At 38.2% G+C, this 21,337-nt stretch overlaps 1 protein-coding gene across 2 annotated transcripts in view; it reads left to right on the top strand.

Annotated features, from left to right (window-relative positions):
* The window catches only part of KIFAP3 (kinesin associated protein 3), a 143,706-nt gene extending 132,755 nt beyond the window's left edge, over positions 1–10,951 (top strand). The window contains exons 20-21 of one of the 2 annotated variants that reach the window (XM_017534139.2): positions 6,451–6,519; positions 10,494–10,943. In XM_017534139.2, the coding sequence (XP_017389628.1) occupies positions 6,451–6,496 (46 nt within the window). In that variant the 3' untranslated portion in view covers positions 6,497–6,519; positions 10,494–10,943. Of the gene's footprint in view, positions 1–6,450; positions 6,520–10,493 lie in introns of both variants that reach the window. The other variant, XM_017534138.2, reaches the window with a different exon arrangement.
* The last annotated feature ends 10,386 nt before the right edge of the window (positions 10,952–21,337 follow it).

Here is a 21,337-nt window from a genome sequence, read left to right as displayed (position 1 = left end):
AGCCTGGCCAGCATGGCGATACCCCACCTTTACTAAAAATACAAAAATTAGCTGGGCATGGTGGCATGCGTCTGTAATGCCAGCTACTTGGGAGACCGAGGCAGGAGAATCACTTGAACCCGGGAGGTCGAAGTTGCAGTGAGCCGGGATTGTACCACTATACTCCAGCCTGGGCAAAAAGAGTAAAACTCCATCTCAAAAAAATACTAATAAAATGGAAAGGACTTCCAGCAAGATGGTAGACTGAGCTAACTTGGAAGGGACCAATCCTATACAGATCATATGGAAATAGTGGACAAAAATATAACAAAAACTTATGTGACCAAGTTCATAAGAAAGATAGGGGATACCCCAATGATAAAAAACACCCGTAGGAATATTGAACTAGGTATGGGTTATTTGGTAAAGGAAGATGGAACTGAATTCTCTAAATAAAGCCTGGAATTTCAAAGGTCTACCTTTTTCTCATTGGTTGAAAACAGGACTAAATGATGTTAATTCACCAGCCCAGAGAAGTGGCCAAAACTTGTCTGTGCCCAAAGACTCTAGGTAGGGGAAGATAGTCACCCATGTGAAAGAAGTCACAAGCTTGTTTCATGCACATAAGTGGGTTCAGAGTTTATACTGTACATTTAATTCAGGGAACCCCAGTCAAGTAATTACCATTCTGATTGTTTCAGGACATTGAAACTGCCAGGGCCCTGATATATTATAAACAAATATAGAACCTCTCTATAGAAATAATTCTACAGCTTAAGACCCAACAAACGTTAAGAAAAATGAAGTTGAAAGCATAATAAAATATTACACAGTACATAAAGAAAGGAACCCAGTGCAGTGGTGCACACCTGTAGTCCTAGCTACTCTGGAGGCTGAGGTGGAGGATGACTTGAGGCCAAGAATTCAAGGCTGCGGTGCACCATAATTGTGCCTGTGAATAGCCTTAATACTCCAGCCTGGGCAATATAATGAGACTCCATCTCAATGAAAACAAGAACAAAAAAAAAGGCCATCGTAAAAGAGAATCGTCAGAATGTAATGGAAATCCCATTTTGTCAATGTTCAATATGCTGAGGAGTTTACATTTGATAAGCCTTGTTTTAAAGCTGTTTTATAAAGTCATGACATTACAAGACAAGCACTCTAACAGCAAGAGTGTTAGGATGCCCAAGAATTAAAGTTAGTACAAGAATCTCAATGAGACTATATAAAATGTAATAAATAATTTAATAAGAAGGAATAGAAAACTTAATGCAATGATATAGTGTCAAAAACTACCAAGTATAACATCTCCACGTTAAAATATAATCACTAAAATATTACTATAGTGGCAGGTTAATCAACAGATTAAGATGTATAAGAAGAGAAGTATAACTTGAATGAAATTAGAGGAGAGTCAGTGAAATAGAATTTCTTTACCATTTGGAATAAATCAGTGACTTTTTTTTTTTTTTTTTTTTTTTTTTTTTTTTTTTTTTTTTTTTATTGGAGTGCAATGGCGTGATCTCTGCTCACGACTACCTCTGCCTCCTGGGTTCGAGCGATTCTCCTGCCTCAGCCTCCTGAGTAGCTAGGATTACAGGCATGTGCCACAATGCCTGGCTAATTTTGTATTGTTTTTAGTAGAGATGGGGTTTCTCCCTGTTGGTCAGGCTGGTCTCAAACTCCTGACCTCAGGTGATCTGCCTGCCTTAGCCTCCCAAATTGCTGGGATTGCAGGTGTGAGCCACCACACCCGGCCAATCAGTGTCTATTTTATGCATGTTCCCTTCATCATTACTACAAATTAGTTTTTATCTGAAGTATCTCAGTGTAGTAACTAAATCGAAAGGATTTTCCCCAAGGTGTTAACTCTTAGAACTGATAGATGTCCTTTAAAAAATTGTTTTTAATAAACTTCAGATGAGCATTTTAAGTACAGCCTCCCACTACTCGTATAATTTGCCCTTGATTTTTGAAAAAAAATACTACTTTGAATTCATTAATAAGATTCTTTAAGATGCTTTAGCCATTTATTTTTATTATAAGGAAAATGTATAATTATGCATATAAAAGATTAAGAATAAAACTAAATGGAAAATGACAACTAAACTTGATTTATATTGGTGAAACTCGTTAGAAGACTGCTTAACCGTGCTCTTAGATTTCATTTTCTCAACAATACAAAAATTTGAGTCCAAAGGAATGAGTAATACCTTTGAGCAACTTAAAATATATCATTATCACACATAGATTTATAGAAACAAGATGCCATTAATATCGATTCAATGAAAAATTCTAGAAAGTGTGGTATAGTAATAGTACTTTGACATGCATGCATATTACATTTTTCAGTGTCCAAGACAATTAGCATCTTATAACCTATTTTCTGAGGCACCCAACATTCACAAAATTTTTTTTTGCCTGTAACTGATAGGTATTTCTTTTTGTTTTGTTGTTGTTGTTGTTTTTAAAAATGGTGAGGAACTGATAGGTATTTCTATTTAGCTGTAAATTATTTCATAATCGTAAAACTGGACACTAATTATCTGTGAAAGCAATGGATGCCACATTCTGTGAATATTAAATATGCTGAGAAATTTAAATATGATAATCCTTGCTTTCTAACTTTGTAAAAGTACCTGATACTCAGTGGTAAGACAAGCTCTCCATCTAGTGGTTAATCTATAAATGACAAACATTTAGATCTCGATGTAATAATACAGCTAGTGCTCGACTTACGATCACTATTAGTTCCAACAGACTGGTCGTAACATGATTTGGTCGTAAGTTGAGTAGGCTATATGTACAGTACTGTGAAATGATGTTATAAAAATCTTTAAGTCATATTTTATCATAATTTTCTTTCATTATTGTTATATATCATAATTTTCTTTGTTCACTTTATGCCATTTGTATCATTTCTACACCATTTTGTTTCTTATTTTTACATTCGTCAGGTTTAAGTAAAACACTGCATTACCAGTACAACTGGTTTAATATTTGCAAAACATACAAAATTACAAAATGCAGGTGCATACAAAAATACAAAATACAGGTGTAAAAAATACCATAGGAAACATTTTCCCAATTGCAAAACATATCAAAATATATAAACATGTACGAAACATTTTATTGGCCGCTGGTGCTTGGCTGCAGATCGTTGATGTCGTCATCTGAGGCAGCAGTTGGGGTTACCGGAGTTGATTTTTTCATAAACATAGTGAGCTTTGTCTGAATTGTATGTTTCTTTTTTTCTTCATAAATTTCATGATACGGCTGAAACACATCGTGTGCCATCCGTTCAATCCTTGCAAATCGTTCGATGTTTGGGTCCATTGCTTTGAAATGTATAAGAAGTTTATTGGGAGGAGTTTGATGAAAAATATCCAAGACACAAAACACAAATTGCTGTACTGAGTCTGGGATAACAGGTGAAATGGTGCACGCGGAGATGGTAGTGCTGCCGGAAGCTGGTCCACACTGTCGTAGGCCCAACTGGGCAACGTTTGTGCTGCCAGATGCGGAGCAGTCATGGCTAGCGATTGTGGTCGTAAAGTCAAACGGTCGTAAGTTGCATAGGTCGTAAGTCGATCAATACCTGTACATCATTTTACTTGTGTTAGGTATTGTTTTATACTCATTATTTCATTCAGTCTGCACACCTCTTCTTATTGTAAGTATTTCAAGGAGAAAATATTCTTTTTCCAGAATAGTTCAGTCCTGTAGAAGATAGAGGAAAATTTCTAGAATCTCATTTCATCTATGTGGAACATCACAGCATCTCAGTGATTTGATGAAGCATATTCTGATACTAAGGGGACAAAATTTGTTCCATTCCAATTAACTATAACCTTTAAAATTTCCAGCCAGTTTTGAAATTCTTCCCCTTTAGTCTCAGTCCCCAACATGTAAATATAACTAAAAAAAATAATTTTTTTTCTTTGAGACAGGGTCTCACTCTGTCACCCAGGCTGGAGTGCAGTAGTGATCGTGGTTCACAGCAGTCTCAACCTCCTGGGCTCAAGTGATCCTCCTGCCTCAGTCCCCTAAGTAGCTGGGACCAAGGTGTGCACCACCATGCCCAGCTAATTTTCTGTATTTTTGTAGAAATGGGGTTTCACCAAGTCTTGAACTTTTGGACTCAAGCAATCTACCTCAGCCTCCTAAAGTGCTGGGATTTTAAGCATGAGCCACTGCACCTGGACTGGAAAAAAAAAAAGATTTCAAAAGAGAAAAGATAACTTTGTTATAAAATGTAGCATATCGATCATTGTTATATCTGCTGGTGCCCCTCTGTAGGTTCTTACTACTTCACGTTTGGACAGCTGTAATAGTTTCTTCAGTGTTCATGATTTCACCTCTTGACCCCCTTTCCTACTACAATTATCTTTCCAAGACATAGAATTAGGTCATTCTCTTTCTTAGAAACCATTGACAACTCTCCAGAAACCACCAGTTCTTAGCAGGGTGAATGAAAAACTTCAATATCTAGTCCTAACCTCCGTTTCTAGCCTAATCTCCTGCCACGTGCTTGTATCATAAATCTAAGACTTGAACCATAACAAACCTTTTGTTTTTCTTCAGACACTCCTATCTGTTGCTCAGTCTGCACCACCATCAGGAATTCTGTCTCTCTTTACCTGTGAAATCTTACTTGTCCTTTAAGACTCGTTCATTCATAAATAAATATATTTTTTGAATGACCACTCCATCTCAGATACAATACTAGATGCTAGGGATATAGCAATGGACAAGACAGTCCTTGCCTGGTGTTTATATTCTAATGGGAGAGAAATACAATAACAAAATATATCAGGAAGTAACAGATGCATTAAAATCAAAGTATTTTGTATGAAGAGTATCTAGCTGCCAAGATTCTTCTGTAGCAATTTGTACCTATCTCTAACATACTCTTATATTAAATATTTGGCCCTCCTCTTTTCTTCCGTAACAATTTATACATATGCTAGGGTAGTATGACATCAGGTTATTATCAGAATATTTGTTCCATGTTAGGTGCCTCCAATCCTTATAGTCAAGGACTATGTCTTATTTATTATTGCCTTCCCAGCGCCTTGTTTTTTCCTTGGCTTCAATAACTATACTTACCACATTGTAGCAACTCAGTAAATGTTTATACTATTTGGATAGATAGATGGATGAGCAGATGGTATACAGAGTCACTATTACAATAGACCTAAATTTCTCATGACAACTCATCCTTAAGCTGAAATTACCCTGATGATCACTTAACAATCTACTTAGAAAGATAAACTGCTGATTTTGATTCTATCATCAATATATTGGAGAAATTGACAAAAAGAATGAAGTATTCCAAAAAGTTATGAAGAAATAATTTCATACAGTTTTATAATACCCTGGAAAGTTTCTTCCCGTGACAGCTCATGTTAAATTCCTTAACTTGATAATTCCAAAAGAATTCCAGCCTTCAGTATTACCTGATGGATCATAAAGACTGGGTTGTTAAGAAAAATCACTGTTGCCTATTTATATATATGTAGTCATAAATGATTTTGTCTTGGGATGAATAGAATTCCTAAAGACAGACTCAGACTAAAAAGATGAAATTCAGCATGGTAGTTATAAGTAAAATTTTGAATGTGTGTCTGTGTGTGTGTACACACAATTATACAGATATATAAAAATATTACATATAACTATAACTCAATATTACATAACTATATACAACTCAATGTTATATATATATGTATATATATATACACACACATACAGTCAATTATAAGCAGTCAATATTAGGCTACTTTGTGATAATGTCTTCTTAACATTTTTGTTTAAGGTCTATACAGTTTTAGCCTACAGTAGTATAAGGTCAGATATAGGATCTTATATTCTATACTGAATTCAGACCACGTCATAAGTGTTATGTTAATTTTAGCTTCTTCATGTGAAGACACACACTAGAAAATGGAACTGATTTCAGAGAGCAAATGAGATGGTAAAGATTCAAGACCATGTAATGAGGCTCGAGTAAACAAAGGTTGTGAAGCAGTCATATCAAAGAAGAATTAGACTCCGTGTGTGGTTTCAGTGGGTAATTCTAAGACTAATTGAACTGGATTTTAGAGATGTGTCATAAAGAACTTTCCAACAGTTTTACATATCCACAAATGGAATGAACCGCCTTGACAAAGTAGTGAGCACTCCCTTTCTGGAGGTGTTCAGACAAGAGCTGGATAGACCTTGTCAAGGATGTTGTGAATAAAACTGTAGTCAAGGTTATTTCTTAAAATGTTGCCAAGTCAAAGATTTCCATGAGCCTATGAAAAAATAATTTGGCCTGCATTTATTCTTTTTTGTAGCCATTTACTAATAAATTCATTACTTCCTCTACGTTGATATTGCTGACTTAGGAATTTAAAAGAAGAAAAAGGCTTGTGTTGCTTTTATCTCATTTTAATAAAATAATGATACTTTTCACTTATGCAGCACTTTTCATCCAAGGATTTCAAAGTGCTTTACAAATATGCACTAATTAAGCCTCACAAACAGCCAGAGGTAGGTGATTTTCTTCTCTTTCTACAGGAATGTCAACTCTGGCACAGAAATTTAATAAGAGCCTGTGAGTGCCTGGGATTCTTTACTGGCTGCCATTCCCTTGTAATGTGCTGCATGTGAAGCATCACTTGTCATTTCCAGATTTCTTTTTTCCTGCTCTGAATCATCTCAAGTTTAGAATTATAATGATTGCTATTAAAAATGTGTTTGAAGTCCTGTAAATATTAGAGAAAAATCAGTCTTCTGCTTGCTGAATGCTATTTAGATTTCTAAATTTGTTTATTTAAAAAACACACTCTAGATGTGGTTTTCTACTTGTTGGGTTTTAAATATAATTTTTCTCTCTTAAAGAATGTGTCATTTTTCTTTCTAGGGACCCAAAAATCATTTTTCTTGGGAAATAAAACTTAATGGCATTGACTTTTTGGCCTTACCATTCCTAGTTATCTTTTCACAATAAACAAGAACCATTTTCTTTGGGGCAGAATTATGTATTTTCAGGAAGAGACATTGTATTTTGGTAATTCAAAGGTCCAAAATATGTTATCTGAACATTAAGGATTACGGTGAAATGACACTAACTAATCCTGTAAAGAAAAAGTACTATAATAGTGGCATATACTAATCTAGAGGTACACACCACTTTTTATGTGGGTTAGGAGTAGTAGGAAGAAAATATGTACATACAGAGATACACACATTGCAAGATTGGATTAATTCCAATATACTCATAAATAGCCACATATACAAACTGTTTTCTGAAGCAAAATGATCACATAAGGCAAGAGCAGATGTGGCATATTATTATAGCTTAGTTTTCCTTGCTTCTCAGGGCCCCTAGTGAGGGCATACAAGTTCCTGTGACACACACTGTTTAAGTCAAGTCTTTCCAGATCAGGAAAGCACAATTTTTGCTGCAACACTGCCTTTTTACATTCATAGTTTCTATCTCCTTCAAGGACTTACATGAAGAATCTGTCTGCTACTGTTTAAAGGAAAACTCTCCAGGTTTTGAACTAAACTCAGCATTACCAGGGCTGTATCCTTTTTCCAGGGAAAAAAGTAAAGTATCTACATATTCCACCAGAATATCTCCAGGTTTTAGCATCCTGGAAAGCCTAATTTCCCCCCACTATATTAGAAAGAAGCAAATAAGAGAGATTAAAGAAACAAACTATTATGTTTCACAGTGAATTTAATTAAAAATATATTAACTCTGTAGATATAGTTGATTTTTTGTAATACAAAAGGACCTGGGACCTATGTCAAAGTACTCTCCAAACTAGTCATAAATGTTTTAAATGTTTTTTTCTTTAAACAGCAAGTCCATCTGTGATAGATGAAGAATTCCAGAAAAGATCATTTTAGAGTTTGGTTTCAAATTTTATTCCTTTTTCCCCAAATGATATTTGTATATAGAAATTCAAAAAATCAAATGATGTCCTCTACATTGCAATACACACAGATGTCTCTAGGTGAACTATTGACTGTATAAATAGATCTTTACCATAGTAACCTAAAGACCTTACTGTTCAAGACCAGAGATTTACAGGTTCAGAAATTCAGACTCATCAGTGCTCGAGGGTGAGTCTTTCACTGACTTTGGACTGCAGATTCTTATCAATAATGTGCATGACGTATTTTTAAAAAGAAAAAAACAATATCCATTTGTTACTGTACAATGAAGGTTATAGCCATCAGGTGGATTAGGTAATATCTAAGTGTATTATTTACCCTGTTGGCAAATTACATGGGAAAACAATGATCAATATTTTGCCTATTACTCATAGAAGTAGAAAAAGGGGAGAATTTTGCAACTTGAATGTAGAACGGCCTCAGACTCTGAGAATGTTAAATCCCCTTCCTGAATGAGAACCAATCTGCAAAAAAGGCCAGATATTCCTTATGGTGTTAGTCACCAGATCACCATGCAATTGCTTGGATTGCCACAACCAGCATTGTAGCTGAGAAGTTCCTTGCTCTGTGCTGAGGACCGGTGAACTCCCTTCTGAGGACCATCTTCTTTTAGATAGAATTACAGTGATATTGCTAACAAGTTGTCTGTGACATACTCTGTTTTGAAGGTGCCTTTGCATGTTTCCTCACTGTCCAACATATGCCTCTTGTTTTCAAATTATTGAAATAGATCTCACCCTAACCCCTAGAATGAGAAACAAGCATAAGATTAACTTGAGTTTAACCTAAGTTTACTGCTATTTGACCTCAAAAGAGTTGTTAAAAAAGATAAGGACTGGTTGAAGACAGTAATAAGCAGAAAGATAAAGAAGGAACAAGTTGAAATCCAAAAAATATAATCAACAGTTATATAACTGAGAGCTCTTTAGATATATGATTACTTGTTAGCCTTAGTGCTTGCAGAGAAAAGTTTTCAATAACTTCTCTAATTTTAAGCTGATGCCGGTATCTCTTAGTTCACTGACTCCACTAATTTCCGAAACATCTTTTAAGCTACCTCATCACAAAATTTAGTCTCTCTTCTCATGAGACCAAAGTAAGAAAAGGTGCTTATATTTTTACCATTTCAAAATAAAATGCAGACTTAAAAATTTCAACCAGCTTTGAGAAACTATAAACAGAGTTTTGATGAAGGAGCCCAAAACAATAAATTTTGTCCAGGATAGCTCAGTACAAAAGCTAACATGAAACTTGTATTTCAGAACTTCCATTTGCCTAAAGGGTAGAGTCACCGACCAGTATGGATTATATATATTTTGGCTCTTTACATTTACCCTTTAGTTCCATCTTAATACACACAAGCGCCTGCACACACACACGCACATACACACATTTATTTAAAAACTTAACATTTTAATCGTTACTTCCAAAGTGTGTCAACTTAATCTCACTCTGAGTGTGACAGGAAGTTAGCGCCTATGTCAATATATATTTTAATCATATTCAGCTTTTGCTATTGAGAGAAAATTATCTTTCCATCTCCTTATGTAGTGCAAACTCAAATCTTAAATCATTTAAACATATTTTATTTTTTCAAAGTTTACATTTCTGCATTACAAATGGTTTCCTTTGATTGGAAGTCAAGCTCACTAGCATTCACTGCATGAGCTATGCATGAGCATGTTAAGGCCACCATATTCTGCCTGGCAAAATAAATATTTTGTCATTTTTCTAAGTGTTGGATAATTCCCTGGCCTTTAAAAAGGGCTCTGAAGAATAGATTTACCTCTAAATAATGTATTAATAGACCAAAAAATAATATTTTAAAAATAATAATCATGAAGTTTAACATATTTTACAATTCTAAAGGTTATCTTTTGAATTTCTATTATTTCCATAGAATAAGTTGAACCACAATTGTCTTGCTGTCACTCAAAAGAAATATATACTTTTAGTAATTGTTTGCATTGAGGAATCAGAGGAAGGATTTGCAGATCAAATCTGATTAATTTTCAAATTTTGTGAAATTCCTTATCTTGTTCTTTTAATCACGGGCTTATGGTATGATTTGGCCCTGCATGAGAGTTCATGGCTGTTACTCAAACACATGTTTTTACTAAAAGTGGAATTAGTCCTATATCTTCATATGAAAAGACATTATCAATGGCAAAAATCACTTTATTACAGTTTTATTATTCCCTAGCAATGTATTACTGATCATTGCTAGCATGTAAAATCTCTTCATAGTTTTGCTTAAGAGCCATATATAGGTAATTTATTAAATAAAACTTTTCTGACTTGATTCTTCCACTCTGTTTAGAATAGTACCTACTGACAGGTTTCCCATACTTTTAACATGCATTGTTAGAAGTACTTTATTATACACACTTTTAATGGCTCTATTAACCTTAAGAAAAAAAATTAATGATATCCACATAAATCACTATCTCTGCCAGGAAGAGAATCTTGATGGTATGAAAATCTATGCCTCTTACTTAACCTGCATTGTGGATATGTGATGAAAAACATAGCTTGTCATTCCTTTTTCTCTTTTTTAGCCTTGGAATGGATGGCTTTGGCCAACCAGTTGGCATTCTTGGACGCCCTGTCACAGCATATGGATTCCGCCCTGATGAACCTTACTACTATGTCTATGGATCTTGATAAAGTATCCACTTCCATGCATAATCTCCGCTTAGAAGAAATCTGTGTGGGTTGGGTTAATTTGGGATCTTTGCCTAATAATGCATGTTGATGTTATTGTGGGTCTGTGTTTCTTTTTATTTTTATGTGTTGTTAGCTGCAGGTTAGCCCCAGCCCCCTCTGTCTTCTGTTAAGTACCGTTGATACTCACACTGTTCACTCATCAAATCACATCTTGATGCTGAGTAACATTTCCCATGAGCCTGAAAACTGAATGTTGAAAAGCTACTGGACTGGAAAACAAACACTGCATTATGTACATTAAGTGACTAATTTAATTTCTATTAAAAAGCATAAAGTGAAAACAAGTGAAAGTCATGTGTTTATATTTCACACATTTCACTAGGAATTTACATGTTAATATAGGGTGCACATTAGTTTTATTGTTTTCTCATCCTTTTTTTCTGCTTGTAAACTCTTAATTCATATAATATGTGCTACCTTTAACATTTATAAAAAGAACATCACCTTCATATTCCATGCCATGTATCTGAAAGTTTCCTTCCCAAAGTTTATTAACTATGTGTTTTCAATTATAATGGAACATATGTCCCAAGTTATTTATGGTTGTAGTCTCTTCAGTGGTTTGAATTCACGTCTTCCTAGTTGGAATACAGAAAACCTAGGACAACTAGTAAATACCATTTATGTTGTAAGACAAATATCCCAGCTTCACTAGATTTTGACTACAAATTCAGGTCAGATCTACTTTAATAAGTTGCCATGGCTTCAAGCCCTGATTTATAACTGGAAATTATTTCTCCAGAGTTCTTTGCTCTTTCTGAAAGTTCACTAAGGTACTTTCTCACATAGGGCCAGGAATAAGTTTCTCATATTCTGGTTCCTCCTCTTCCCCCTACACGGCTTTCTCGTGTTCATTATCCTCATGAGATCACAGCTGCCCTCCACATGGGAGAACCACTGCTCCCTCCACTCGGTACCTGGGAAGATAGCACTGCTCTAAAACTGTAATGATTCATCATGACTTTACAGAGATTTCAGTAATAAGAGAGCTATCACACAAATAACTTGCTAATTATTACAAGAGCCAACAGTCACAAGGCTGTCACTCGGCCTGCATGGCAGAGCTAACTTGCTCTATGCCACCAGAAAGACTTGGGAATCTTTAAAATTCTAAGATGAGGCCAAATCGTCAGAAGGTCCCACAGAAAAGAGAGTGCTTTTTCTTCAACCCAACTGAAGACCTACTTTCAGAATCTGTTTCTTCTTCCAAGATTAATTGTGATGAGCTACCTGGTCTTCAGGGTTTTACAGATCCTGTATATTTTAAGTCATAAAACGAGAGAAATAGAAACTGCCTTCCTACCTTTTCCCAAGTGGTATCTGGAGGTTTCAAGATAAGCAGTGATACAAGATTAGCATTTGGCTTTTAACTTTTATTATTCACACATTTAGTATCTAAAGTATGGCAAAGCTAATTAAATGTCTTATTAAGGAAAACTAAGTAACAGAATATTTCACTGTCTTGGATGCTTAGTTCCCAATTATTCATTTGTTTTTATAATGTAGATTTAGATAGCAAGAAGTGGAGAGATACTATAATTCATAATGGGTTTTGAGAATAGTTCAGTGTTTTCATATTTAAAAAATTATCAATTCTACTTGAAAAACTGAGCAAACAAAATAAACATAAGAACTAAAGGACAAACAGGAAAGGTCGGACATAAGCAAAATTAAAAATTCTAGATATAAAATAGTTTAATAATTTCAATGGAAGAGTGAAACAGATGGGATACAGATGAAGAGGAAATAAAGCTAAATTTTTAAAAGTTAGCCAGAATGCAGCACAGAGATAATCAGAAATGTAAGGAATTAAAAGACATGGCTAGCCCGGGGATGAGGTCGCCAGCGCTGGGCTCCCTCCCCTATGCCTTTGGACTTCATTGGCACCGGGAGAGAAGCATGGGAGCCATGGGGGTCCGGACCCGTGCAGAGGAGAAAGCTGGGGGGACAGGCCTGTGGGCACGGCCCTTGGGTGATGCGGGGACTTGGGCCTACTTCTACATCTCAGGATTGGAAACCACACTCACCTGTTCAGCTGAGAAAACATTTACCTTGCCAGCTAAAGGGAAAAAAGAAAAAGACTAGGGTAAATCCCCCAGGTGGAAGCAAAAGAAACCAGGAGTGGAAATTCTCAGCCCAGCTGCCATGCGGAGCTCTATTACACTGTCCATTACGCCTCCGATTGCCTTCACCTGCAAGGCTTCCTCGGGCCAGGTGCTCCCCAGGCACAGAAAGGGAAAAGCTAGGCTTTTTCACGTCTGTCTCTATTACCGAGAACAGAACTCCAGGAAGAGCATCCAGGAGAATACAGCTATTGCAAGCAAAACGGACTTTACTGAAGACAACTTGAAATGTAAGCGAAGTGTGCTTTTCTGTGGTCATTATTAATAAGAAAATGCATTTGACTTCCTCAGCTAAGTCCGGGTATGGTCAGTCACTTCGGTTTTTTGGAAATTAAAGGGGGAAAATGTCAGTAATTCCTACACAGTGTGGTAGAATTGGTAGTACTTTAAAAATGATTATAATCATAACTCTGAGTCATCATTAAACCTTGTTCTCAGAAGGCAAAAAGGGAGTAAGGGAGAGAGAAATTAAATATAGAGTTCTGTAAGAAGAAAATAGAGAGGGCGAGGCAATACTTAGAAAATAGAGAATTTACCGACTTAACAAAATAAATAAGTATCTTCCGAATGAGGAAGGAAACATTTTCAAGACAGGTTACACACACACACACACACACGCACACCCACCCACCCACCCTGGATGCATCAGTGTGAAACTTTAGTATATCAATCAGAAATAAATATTCAGAGAAAAAGAATACTTACAAAGATATTATTAGTCTGACAAAAGATCTCAGCAACTGTTAGCAGATAGTAGAAAACTGTCTTCAATGAACTGATAGAAAGTAACTGCCAACTTGCAATTGTATACTCAGCCAAACTCATTCAAGTACAAAAGCAGATAAATGCATCCACATAAGAAATATACAAATAGTAAGGCAAGCATTATTAGAGGGCCCTATTATCTTTCGCTATGTAATAAGCCATTCCAAAACATAGTGACTTAAAATAACAACCATTTATTTAGCTCACAATTGGGAAGGTTGGCAATTTGGTCTGGACTGAACTTGGTGGTTCCCTGGTTTCAGAGACTAGTCCCTTTGCATTAAAAATTCACTGAGGCAGCAGCCACCATCTTCCAGTGGCCAGTCTAGCAAACCTTGCAATTTGCTCAAACAATAAGGCACTTGATGAAGTGGAATAAGGGAGGGCCGGCAGGGCTCCAGACCTGGCATGCTGTACCCCTCGTGTGGATTGCTGGTCCTGATGAATTCTTGTAACTTGTTTGTGCAGAGGGAGGTTGAGTGAGTGGGACCTGTGCAGTGCTCCAAATCAAACACATGTATGAAACACACATGTATTAATTTCCTAGGGTTGCTAAGCACCTAAACTGGATGGTATAAAGCATACAAGTCAGGCATGGTAATGTATCATCTCACATTTCTGGAGCCTAGAAATCAAGGTATGAGCAGGGCCCTACTCCCTCTGAGACCTGTAAGGGATAGACCTTCTTTGCTTCTTCCTGGCTTCTGGTTTTTGCTGGCAATCCCAGACCTTCCTTGTCTTATACATGCAGTGCACCAGTACTATGGCTGTCTCTTCCCTGTGTGTCTTCACATCTTCTTCCCTTGGCATATCTGTCTTGTGTCCGAATTTCCCTTTCTTATAAGGATGCAGTCATTGGATTATGGCCTACCCGACTAGTCTCATTTTAACTTGATTACCTCTGTAAATATCCCATTTCCAAATAAAGTCACTTACTGAGATCCTGGGGGTTAAGACTTCAACATATATTTTTGGGAAGGGATACAGTTCAAACTGTACATGCACATGCTGAATGTAGAAATGAGTTTACTATCACCTGAGGTCAGGAGTTCGAGACCAGCCTGGCCAACATGGTGAAACCCCATCTCTACTAAAAATACAAAAAAAAAAAAAAAAAAAAGCCAGCCGTGGTGGGGAGTGCCTGTAATCCCAGCTACTCTGGAGGCTGAGGTGGAGGTTGCAGTGAGGTGAGATCACACCACTGCACTCCAGCCTGGGTGACAAGGGTGAAATTCCATCTCAAAAAAATTTTTTTACAGTATGTTCTACTGTTGTCTTACAATTCCTCCTGGCCCAAATACTCGGAATAAGTGATAAGAAGAAAATGTTAAAAGCAACCCGAGGTTGCAATTTTAAAAAGACACATTATATACAGAAGAAAACTGACAAGGATGATAGCAAATTTCTTATCTTGCTATCAAGAAGATAACAAAACAATATCTTTAAAGTACTGGGAAAAAACCTGTCAATCTAGAATTCTCACCCAGTGTGATGGTTAATTTAATGTCACAATGTTTTATATGGCTAAAGTAAGAGATGCCCACATAGCTGGTAAAGCATTATTTCTGGGTGTGTCTCTGAGGGTGCTACTGGAAGAGATTAGCATTTGAATCAGTAGACTGAGTAAAGATTTGCCAGCCAGGCATGGTGGCTCCTGCCTCTACTCCCAGTGCTTTGGGAGGCTGAGGCAGAAGGATCGGCTAATGCCCAGAGTTTGAGACCAGCCTGGTTAACATACCAAGACCCTGTCTCTTCAAAACACAAAAAAGTTAGCTGGGCATGGTGGTGTGCACATGCAGCCCTCGATACTCAAGCGAGGCAGGAGGATCACTTGAGCCCAGGAGCTCAGGGCTGCAATGAGCTATGATTGCACCACTGCACTCTGGCCTGTGTAACAGAGTGAGACACTGTCTCTAAAAAGAATAAAAAAAAAAAAACCTGCCCTTACCACAGTGGGTGGGTATTATTTAATTCATTGAGGGCTTGAATAAAGCAAAAAGGTGGAGAAAGCTTTCTTTCTGAGGTAGCTATCTTCTGCCTTCAGACAGAGCTCCTGGTTCTCAGGCCGTTGGACTGTGGTATTCACAGCAGCAGCGCTCCTCATACTGAGTTACAGCACTGATTCCCCAGGTCCTTAGGCTTTTGGACTCAGAATGAGTGACACCCCTGTTTTTCCTGATTCTCCAGCTTGCAGATGGCATATTTTGGGACCTCTCAGTCTCCACAATCTTGTAAGCCAATTCTCATAATAAATCTGCTCTTATCTAGCTATACCTGTCTATATAGATGGTCCCTGACTTACGATGTTTCCCCTTATGATTTTTTGACTTTGTGGTGGTGGGAAAACAATATGCATTCAGGACGTTCCTCAACTTATGACGAGGGCCACCTGTATATCCTCCAGGTTCTGTTTCTATGGAAAACCCTAATACATCCAGTGAAAATACCTTTCAAAGATTAAAGTTGAAAAAATGATATTTTCAGAGATACAAAAGCAGAAAGAATTCTTCACCAGCAGACCCACACAATATAAATGTTAAAGAAAGTCTTTCAGGCAGAAAAAAATGATACCAGATGAACTATGGATCTACACCAAAAAATGAAGAGCATTGAAAATGGCAACTACATGGGCAAATATTCCCTAGCTCCCTAGTCTCACAGCCAAAAGCTCCTACCATGAATCACTTCTTGAGGTAAAAGGGGGGAGGGGGGCAGGGGCAGGGGTGAAGAGAAGAATTTCTACTTAAGTATTATCAGGACAACCGTCTGTGTGGCTAATTTTAGCTCTCCCCAAGAAATTTTCATTCTCATGGAAGTTTAGCAAACATTATTTTCAGGAAAACTAATTTCTTCTCAAGAAGTACAAATAATCACATAAGACCACAGAGTTCTGTCCGAGCTCATGCTGGGGATAATTGTCTTTCTCATGCATTAGTAGAAATAAAATGTTTGCTCAAACCCCATGAATTTGTTTCCCCAGTTGAGCGATTCTCAAATATTACCTTACGTGAGAATCACCGGGTGGGCTTGCTGGGCCACACTTGAATGTTTGTGATTCAGCAGGTCTGAGATGGGGATGAAAAATCTGCATTTCTAACAAGTTCCTAGGGGCTGCTGTTGGCTCTGGTCCAAGGACCACACTTTGAGAACCACTGCACTAGTTCACAGTGTGGACCCCACTGTTTACACTAGTATGCATTTTGTGGAATCATCTGTAGAGCTTTAAAAAATATATAGATCCAATTCAAACCAATTAAATCATAATCTTTGGGGATGGAACACATGCATCATGTGGTTTAAAAGTTCTGCCAGGTACCTACCAAGTGCCAGGACTGGGTCAGGTGCAGAGAATCCCTAGTCCTGGGAAATGGGGTGTGGCCGGAAAGGCAGCCGCCCCCATGCCTGTCATGCAAGGCACGATCATGGGGAAACCTGGCACTAAACCAGTTGGAGATGACCTGCTTCTGGATCAGGGTTTGGGATTTTCTATGTAGCAGAGCAACTCTCTCATGGCAACCTGTTGAAAGTCAGCCCTAGACACACACAAAAAAAATTTTTTTAATTATTTAAAATAATATTCTGCCAGGTGATTTTAATGTGCAACCAGGGGTGAGAATTGCTAGATTATAGGAAATTAACTGGTTGGTATATTCTCAGTATCTGAAACCAGCAAATATACAGGAATTCCCACATGAAGCTTATTTAATTGGCTGTGTGCTTATTTATTCACCTTAGTGATAGGTTCCTGTCCAGGATATATGGGAGAGCAAGGATGTTGTGAGCATGAAATTATTGTGCCAGTAGATACCTCTGTATTATTTGTTCAGCAGATGTGGCAGATGCTGATGTTGTAATGTAACTGTAATGACTGTTTGTAGTTCAGGAACAGGACACGGGTTCTGCTTCCACATCACATATATTGATTGGCTTAAAAGCAGCTACAGCAAAAGCTACAATCCTGAGTACCTACAAGCACACAATGTAGTATACACAAAACCAGCTGCCACAGTGGTCATCACAAATGGCTATTGAGTTGCACAACTGGTCACACAACGGGTCATAAATATTGTCATCATCCCTAATACAATTAAAAGTATAGTGTGACAATGTAGCCAAAACTGTCACCAAAGGGTAAACACAACTTTACTCCATTATATCTTAGGCCTTTTTTTTTCTTGGCTTGTTCATCTTCACCAGATATGAGTCAACTGGTCTCTTAGTTACCTATTTCTGTTTCTGCCTTCGCCACTACTTCCATTTACTTATTTTTATTTATTTTTTTGAGATGGAATCTCCCTCTGTCGTCCAGGCTGGAGTGCAGTGGCACAATGTTGGCTCACTGCAACCTCTGCCTCCTGGGTTCAAGCAATTCTCCTGTCTCAGCCTCCCTGAGTAGCTGAGACTACCAGCACCACACCCAGCTATACTTCTATTTCTTTTAGGTAAGCCTCTCTGAGTAATCAGGCCTCTAGTCCTGCAAAGTAAGTGTTTGACTCTAATGGAAGGTATTTACTAAAGCCTAAATAGCTATCCTCCCCTATTGGGCAAGCTCATTTTCTCTTTGGAAACACAACTCCTGTCAATGCTGCTGCTTTGGTTGGGGACATATCCATTGAGTCGCATCCGCTAGAGGAAGGAGAAGAAAAACAATGCAATTACAGACCTTACAAGCCTTTCTGAAAAGTAATTTTCCTCTTCTGCATCTGGTTGGGTATCATTACTTGATGCAGTATGGAATTGCCTCAGATTCTCTCCAAGGGGTTGTGGTACCCTCTTTATATTCTTCATTTAATTCCCTAATCTATTGGATTCAGTCATGGAAATAAGCCCTATTGTCCCACTTTTCCTTTTTACAGCTTCTGGTTCAAGTTAGAGCATCTGTTTCATTATTATATTTATAAAACTCTACCTCATCAAGTTTCAAGTTGGTATCTACATATATTAACAGTGCTTTCTTTCCTTTTCTTTTTTTTTTTTGAGACAGAGTTTCACTGTTGTTGCCCGAGGCTGGGGTGCAACGGCATTATCTCAGCTCACCGCAACCTCGGCCTCCCAGGCTCAAGCAATTTTCCTGCCTCAGCCTCCCAAGTAGCTCGATTACAGGCATGTGCCACCACACCTGGCTAATTTCTTATTTTTAGTAGAGACTGGCTAATTTTGTATTTTTAGTAGAGACGGGGTTTCTCTGTGTTGGTCCGGCTGACCTCAAACTCCCGACCTCAGGTGTTCTGCCTGCCTCGGCCTCCCAAAGTGCTGAGATTACAGACGTGAGCCACTGCGCCCAGCCGGCAGTGCTTTTTATAGTTACTCCTCCCCAGCTGGTTTTGGACTAATTCTGTAGCCATTTTGTTTCCATCTACTTGACCATATAGTCAGCCCATCAACAGCAGCCCACCAATCACCTGGCTTCTTGTACTGTCTGCCCTGAAACTACCTGGAGCTAAACATATTGTACCAATTAGCTTGGTCCTTCTTCTCTGAGGGCATGTGGGGTGGAAGCCAGAGCCTAACATTTAACTTTATTTCAGGTTCTGGTGGCACTGCTATCTGTGACACACTAGCAGTCATTGTGTTTCCACTGTAAATCCTACCAGGGTATTTTTCTCTAATCACAGGCTCCCCTTTGATCCCAGTTGACATGGCCATCCTTCAGAGTCCTGGAGGTGCAGTGTCTGCCATGCCACCTTCTTGTGAGTGTAATATTTTGGCCCCTTTCTTAAAGTACCAATGTTATTTTAATTCGCTGGAGATCTGAACCATCACTCTGGACTGTTCACAGTTTAATCTGATCCAAAATATAGTTAGAAGCTTTGTTGCTATGATGTAGGCACCAGACCCATAAGGCCTTCCAACTCAGATGGCTCCAACTAAACAGAAAGTGGTTTTATACCCTTAGTTTTTCTAAGGGTATAAATTTGTTTGTATCTCCTGGAATCCCTTACATCAGAATCCCACTGGTGGCTCCTGAAGCTTTTTTGACCTGATAGGGATCATCCACAGATCTAAGATCCAGAATCCAGTGAGTAACGCCACTGAGGAAAATTCTGAGACTAACGGGGGCACCTCTTTTTAGCTGGGCTTGTATCAGTCAGAGTTTGATCAGAAAAACAGAACCACTGTGAATGATACAGCATATGGAATTTATTATAGGAATAGCTCTTATACAATTATAGCACCATTGTATAATGTGAAACTATTCAAAGGAAGTGAAAATGAGCTCTAAGGAACATTCCCTGGACCTAAAGGGAACTGACACGTGTTCCTGGCATGATTTCAGATTTGCTAAGAACCCAGAACAACTATGCATCTGTTTTTCCTTTGGATTATCGTGTCCATCTCAGGATATGTTGGGTGAGGGTGGAGAGTGAGATGGCAGGTACCTTTTTTCAGTCCACAAGTTCTAGATCAAGAAGAGCCATAGTAGAGGAGAGCCTGAAGGCCACTCACAAAGAGCTTCATCCGTGGCTGCATGTGATTTTGATGATGAGAACTTGCACTTTAAACCAGAGCCTAATGCCATAATGATAGGAGGTTTTTGGCAGAGGAGGTGAGCGTATTTTGCATGCGGACTGGATGTAAAAAACTGTGGCAGAAAAAGATATGTAATTTTAAAAGATGGCTGTGATATTCTACAGTTCCTCTCATCAAAAGATGGACTATTTCCTCACTTTTTGAAATTGGGCTTTCCTTGTATCTCACTTCTACCAATAGAATGAGACAGAAATTATGAGCAAGTTCTTACAGGTTCAGCTCTGTTTCCTTGTTCTCTACAATTTACTATTGCTTCAAGTCTGCTGTGTAATCAGCACTGCACTAGTACATGAATCAGAACCCTTAGATTATGACTATTACAGCTTGCACCAGGTGGAACGTGGAGCTGCCCACTAAGGCTTAGACTCCAGGAGGATGAGTCAAGGAAATACTGCCTTTCCGTTAGCTGAACTTTCAGAGCTTCTTTCTTTATTTCCACCTCTGTGCTGAAGGAAACTTGTTGTTGTTTTCCAGCTTTATTGAGGTATAATAGACAGATTAAAATTGTGCGTATTCAAGGTGTACACCATGATGGCTTGATATATATGGATACACTGTGAAATGATTATCATAGCCAGCGCGGTGGCTCACAACTGTAATCCTAGCACTTTGGGAGGCCAAGATGGGGGGATCACTTGAGCCCAGGAGTTCGAGATCAGCCTGGACAGCATAGAGAGATCTCGTCTCTACCAAACTTCCAGAAAAAGTTAGCTGGGCATGGTGGTACAGGCCTGTAGTCCCACCTAGTGGGAAATGGGAAGAATGTGAGGTGTGCTGAGGTGGGAGGATTGCTTGAATCTAGGAGGCTGAGGCTGCTGTGAGCCCTGATTGTACCACTGCACTGCAGCCTGGGTGACAGAGTGAGGCCTTGTCTTTAAAAAAAAAAAAAAAATTACCATCACCACAATCAGTTATTATTTGTGTGTATGTTGGGTGGGGAAGGGGGAGGTCACTTAAAATCCACTCTGCAAATGTCAAGTATACAATGCAGTATTAGTAAGTATAATCAGTGTATTGTATGTTAGATCCCCAGAACTTAGCCATCTTAAACTGAAAGTCTATACCCTTCATCCAGCATCTCCCTGTTTCCCCCACCCACAGCTTCTGGCACTCTCTGTGAAGTGGTCAGTTTTTAATTTGGTGATTTTGAAAAGGAGAACCACACAAGTCTGAGGGGGTTCATACAAACTCCAGAAGTGGAGTGAAATATTTGAGAAAGGGACGCTGAGCCTGTGTTAGCCCATTCTCACACTGCT

This window comes from Cebus imitator, unplaced genomic scaffold, assembly GCF_001604975.1.
Source record: "Cebus imitator isolate Cc_AM_T3 unplaced genomic scaffold, Cebus_imitator-1.0 Scaffold84, whole genome shotgun sequence".
NCBI lineage: Eukaryota > Metazoa > Chordata > Mammalia > Primates > Cebidae > Cebus > Cebus imitator.
The sequence above is the reverse complement of the archived record's forward strand: the minus strand, read 5'-3'. Positions and strand labels throughout refer to the sequence as shown.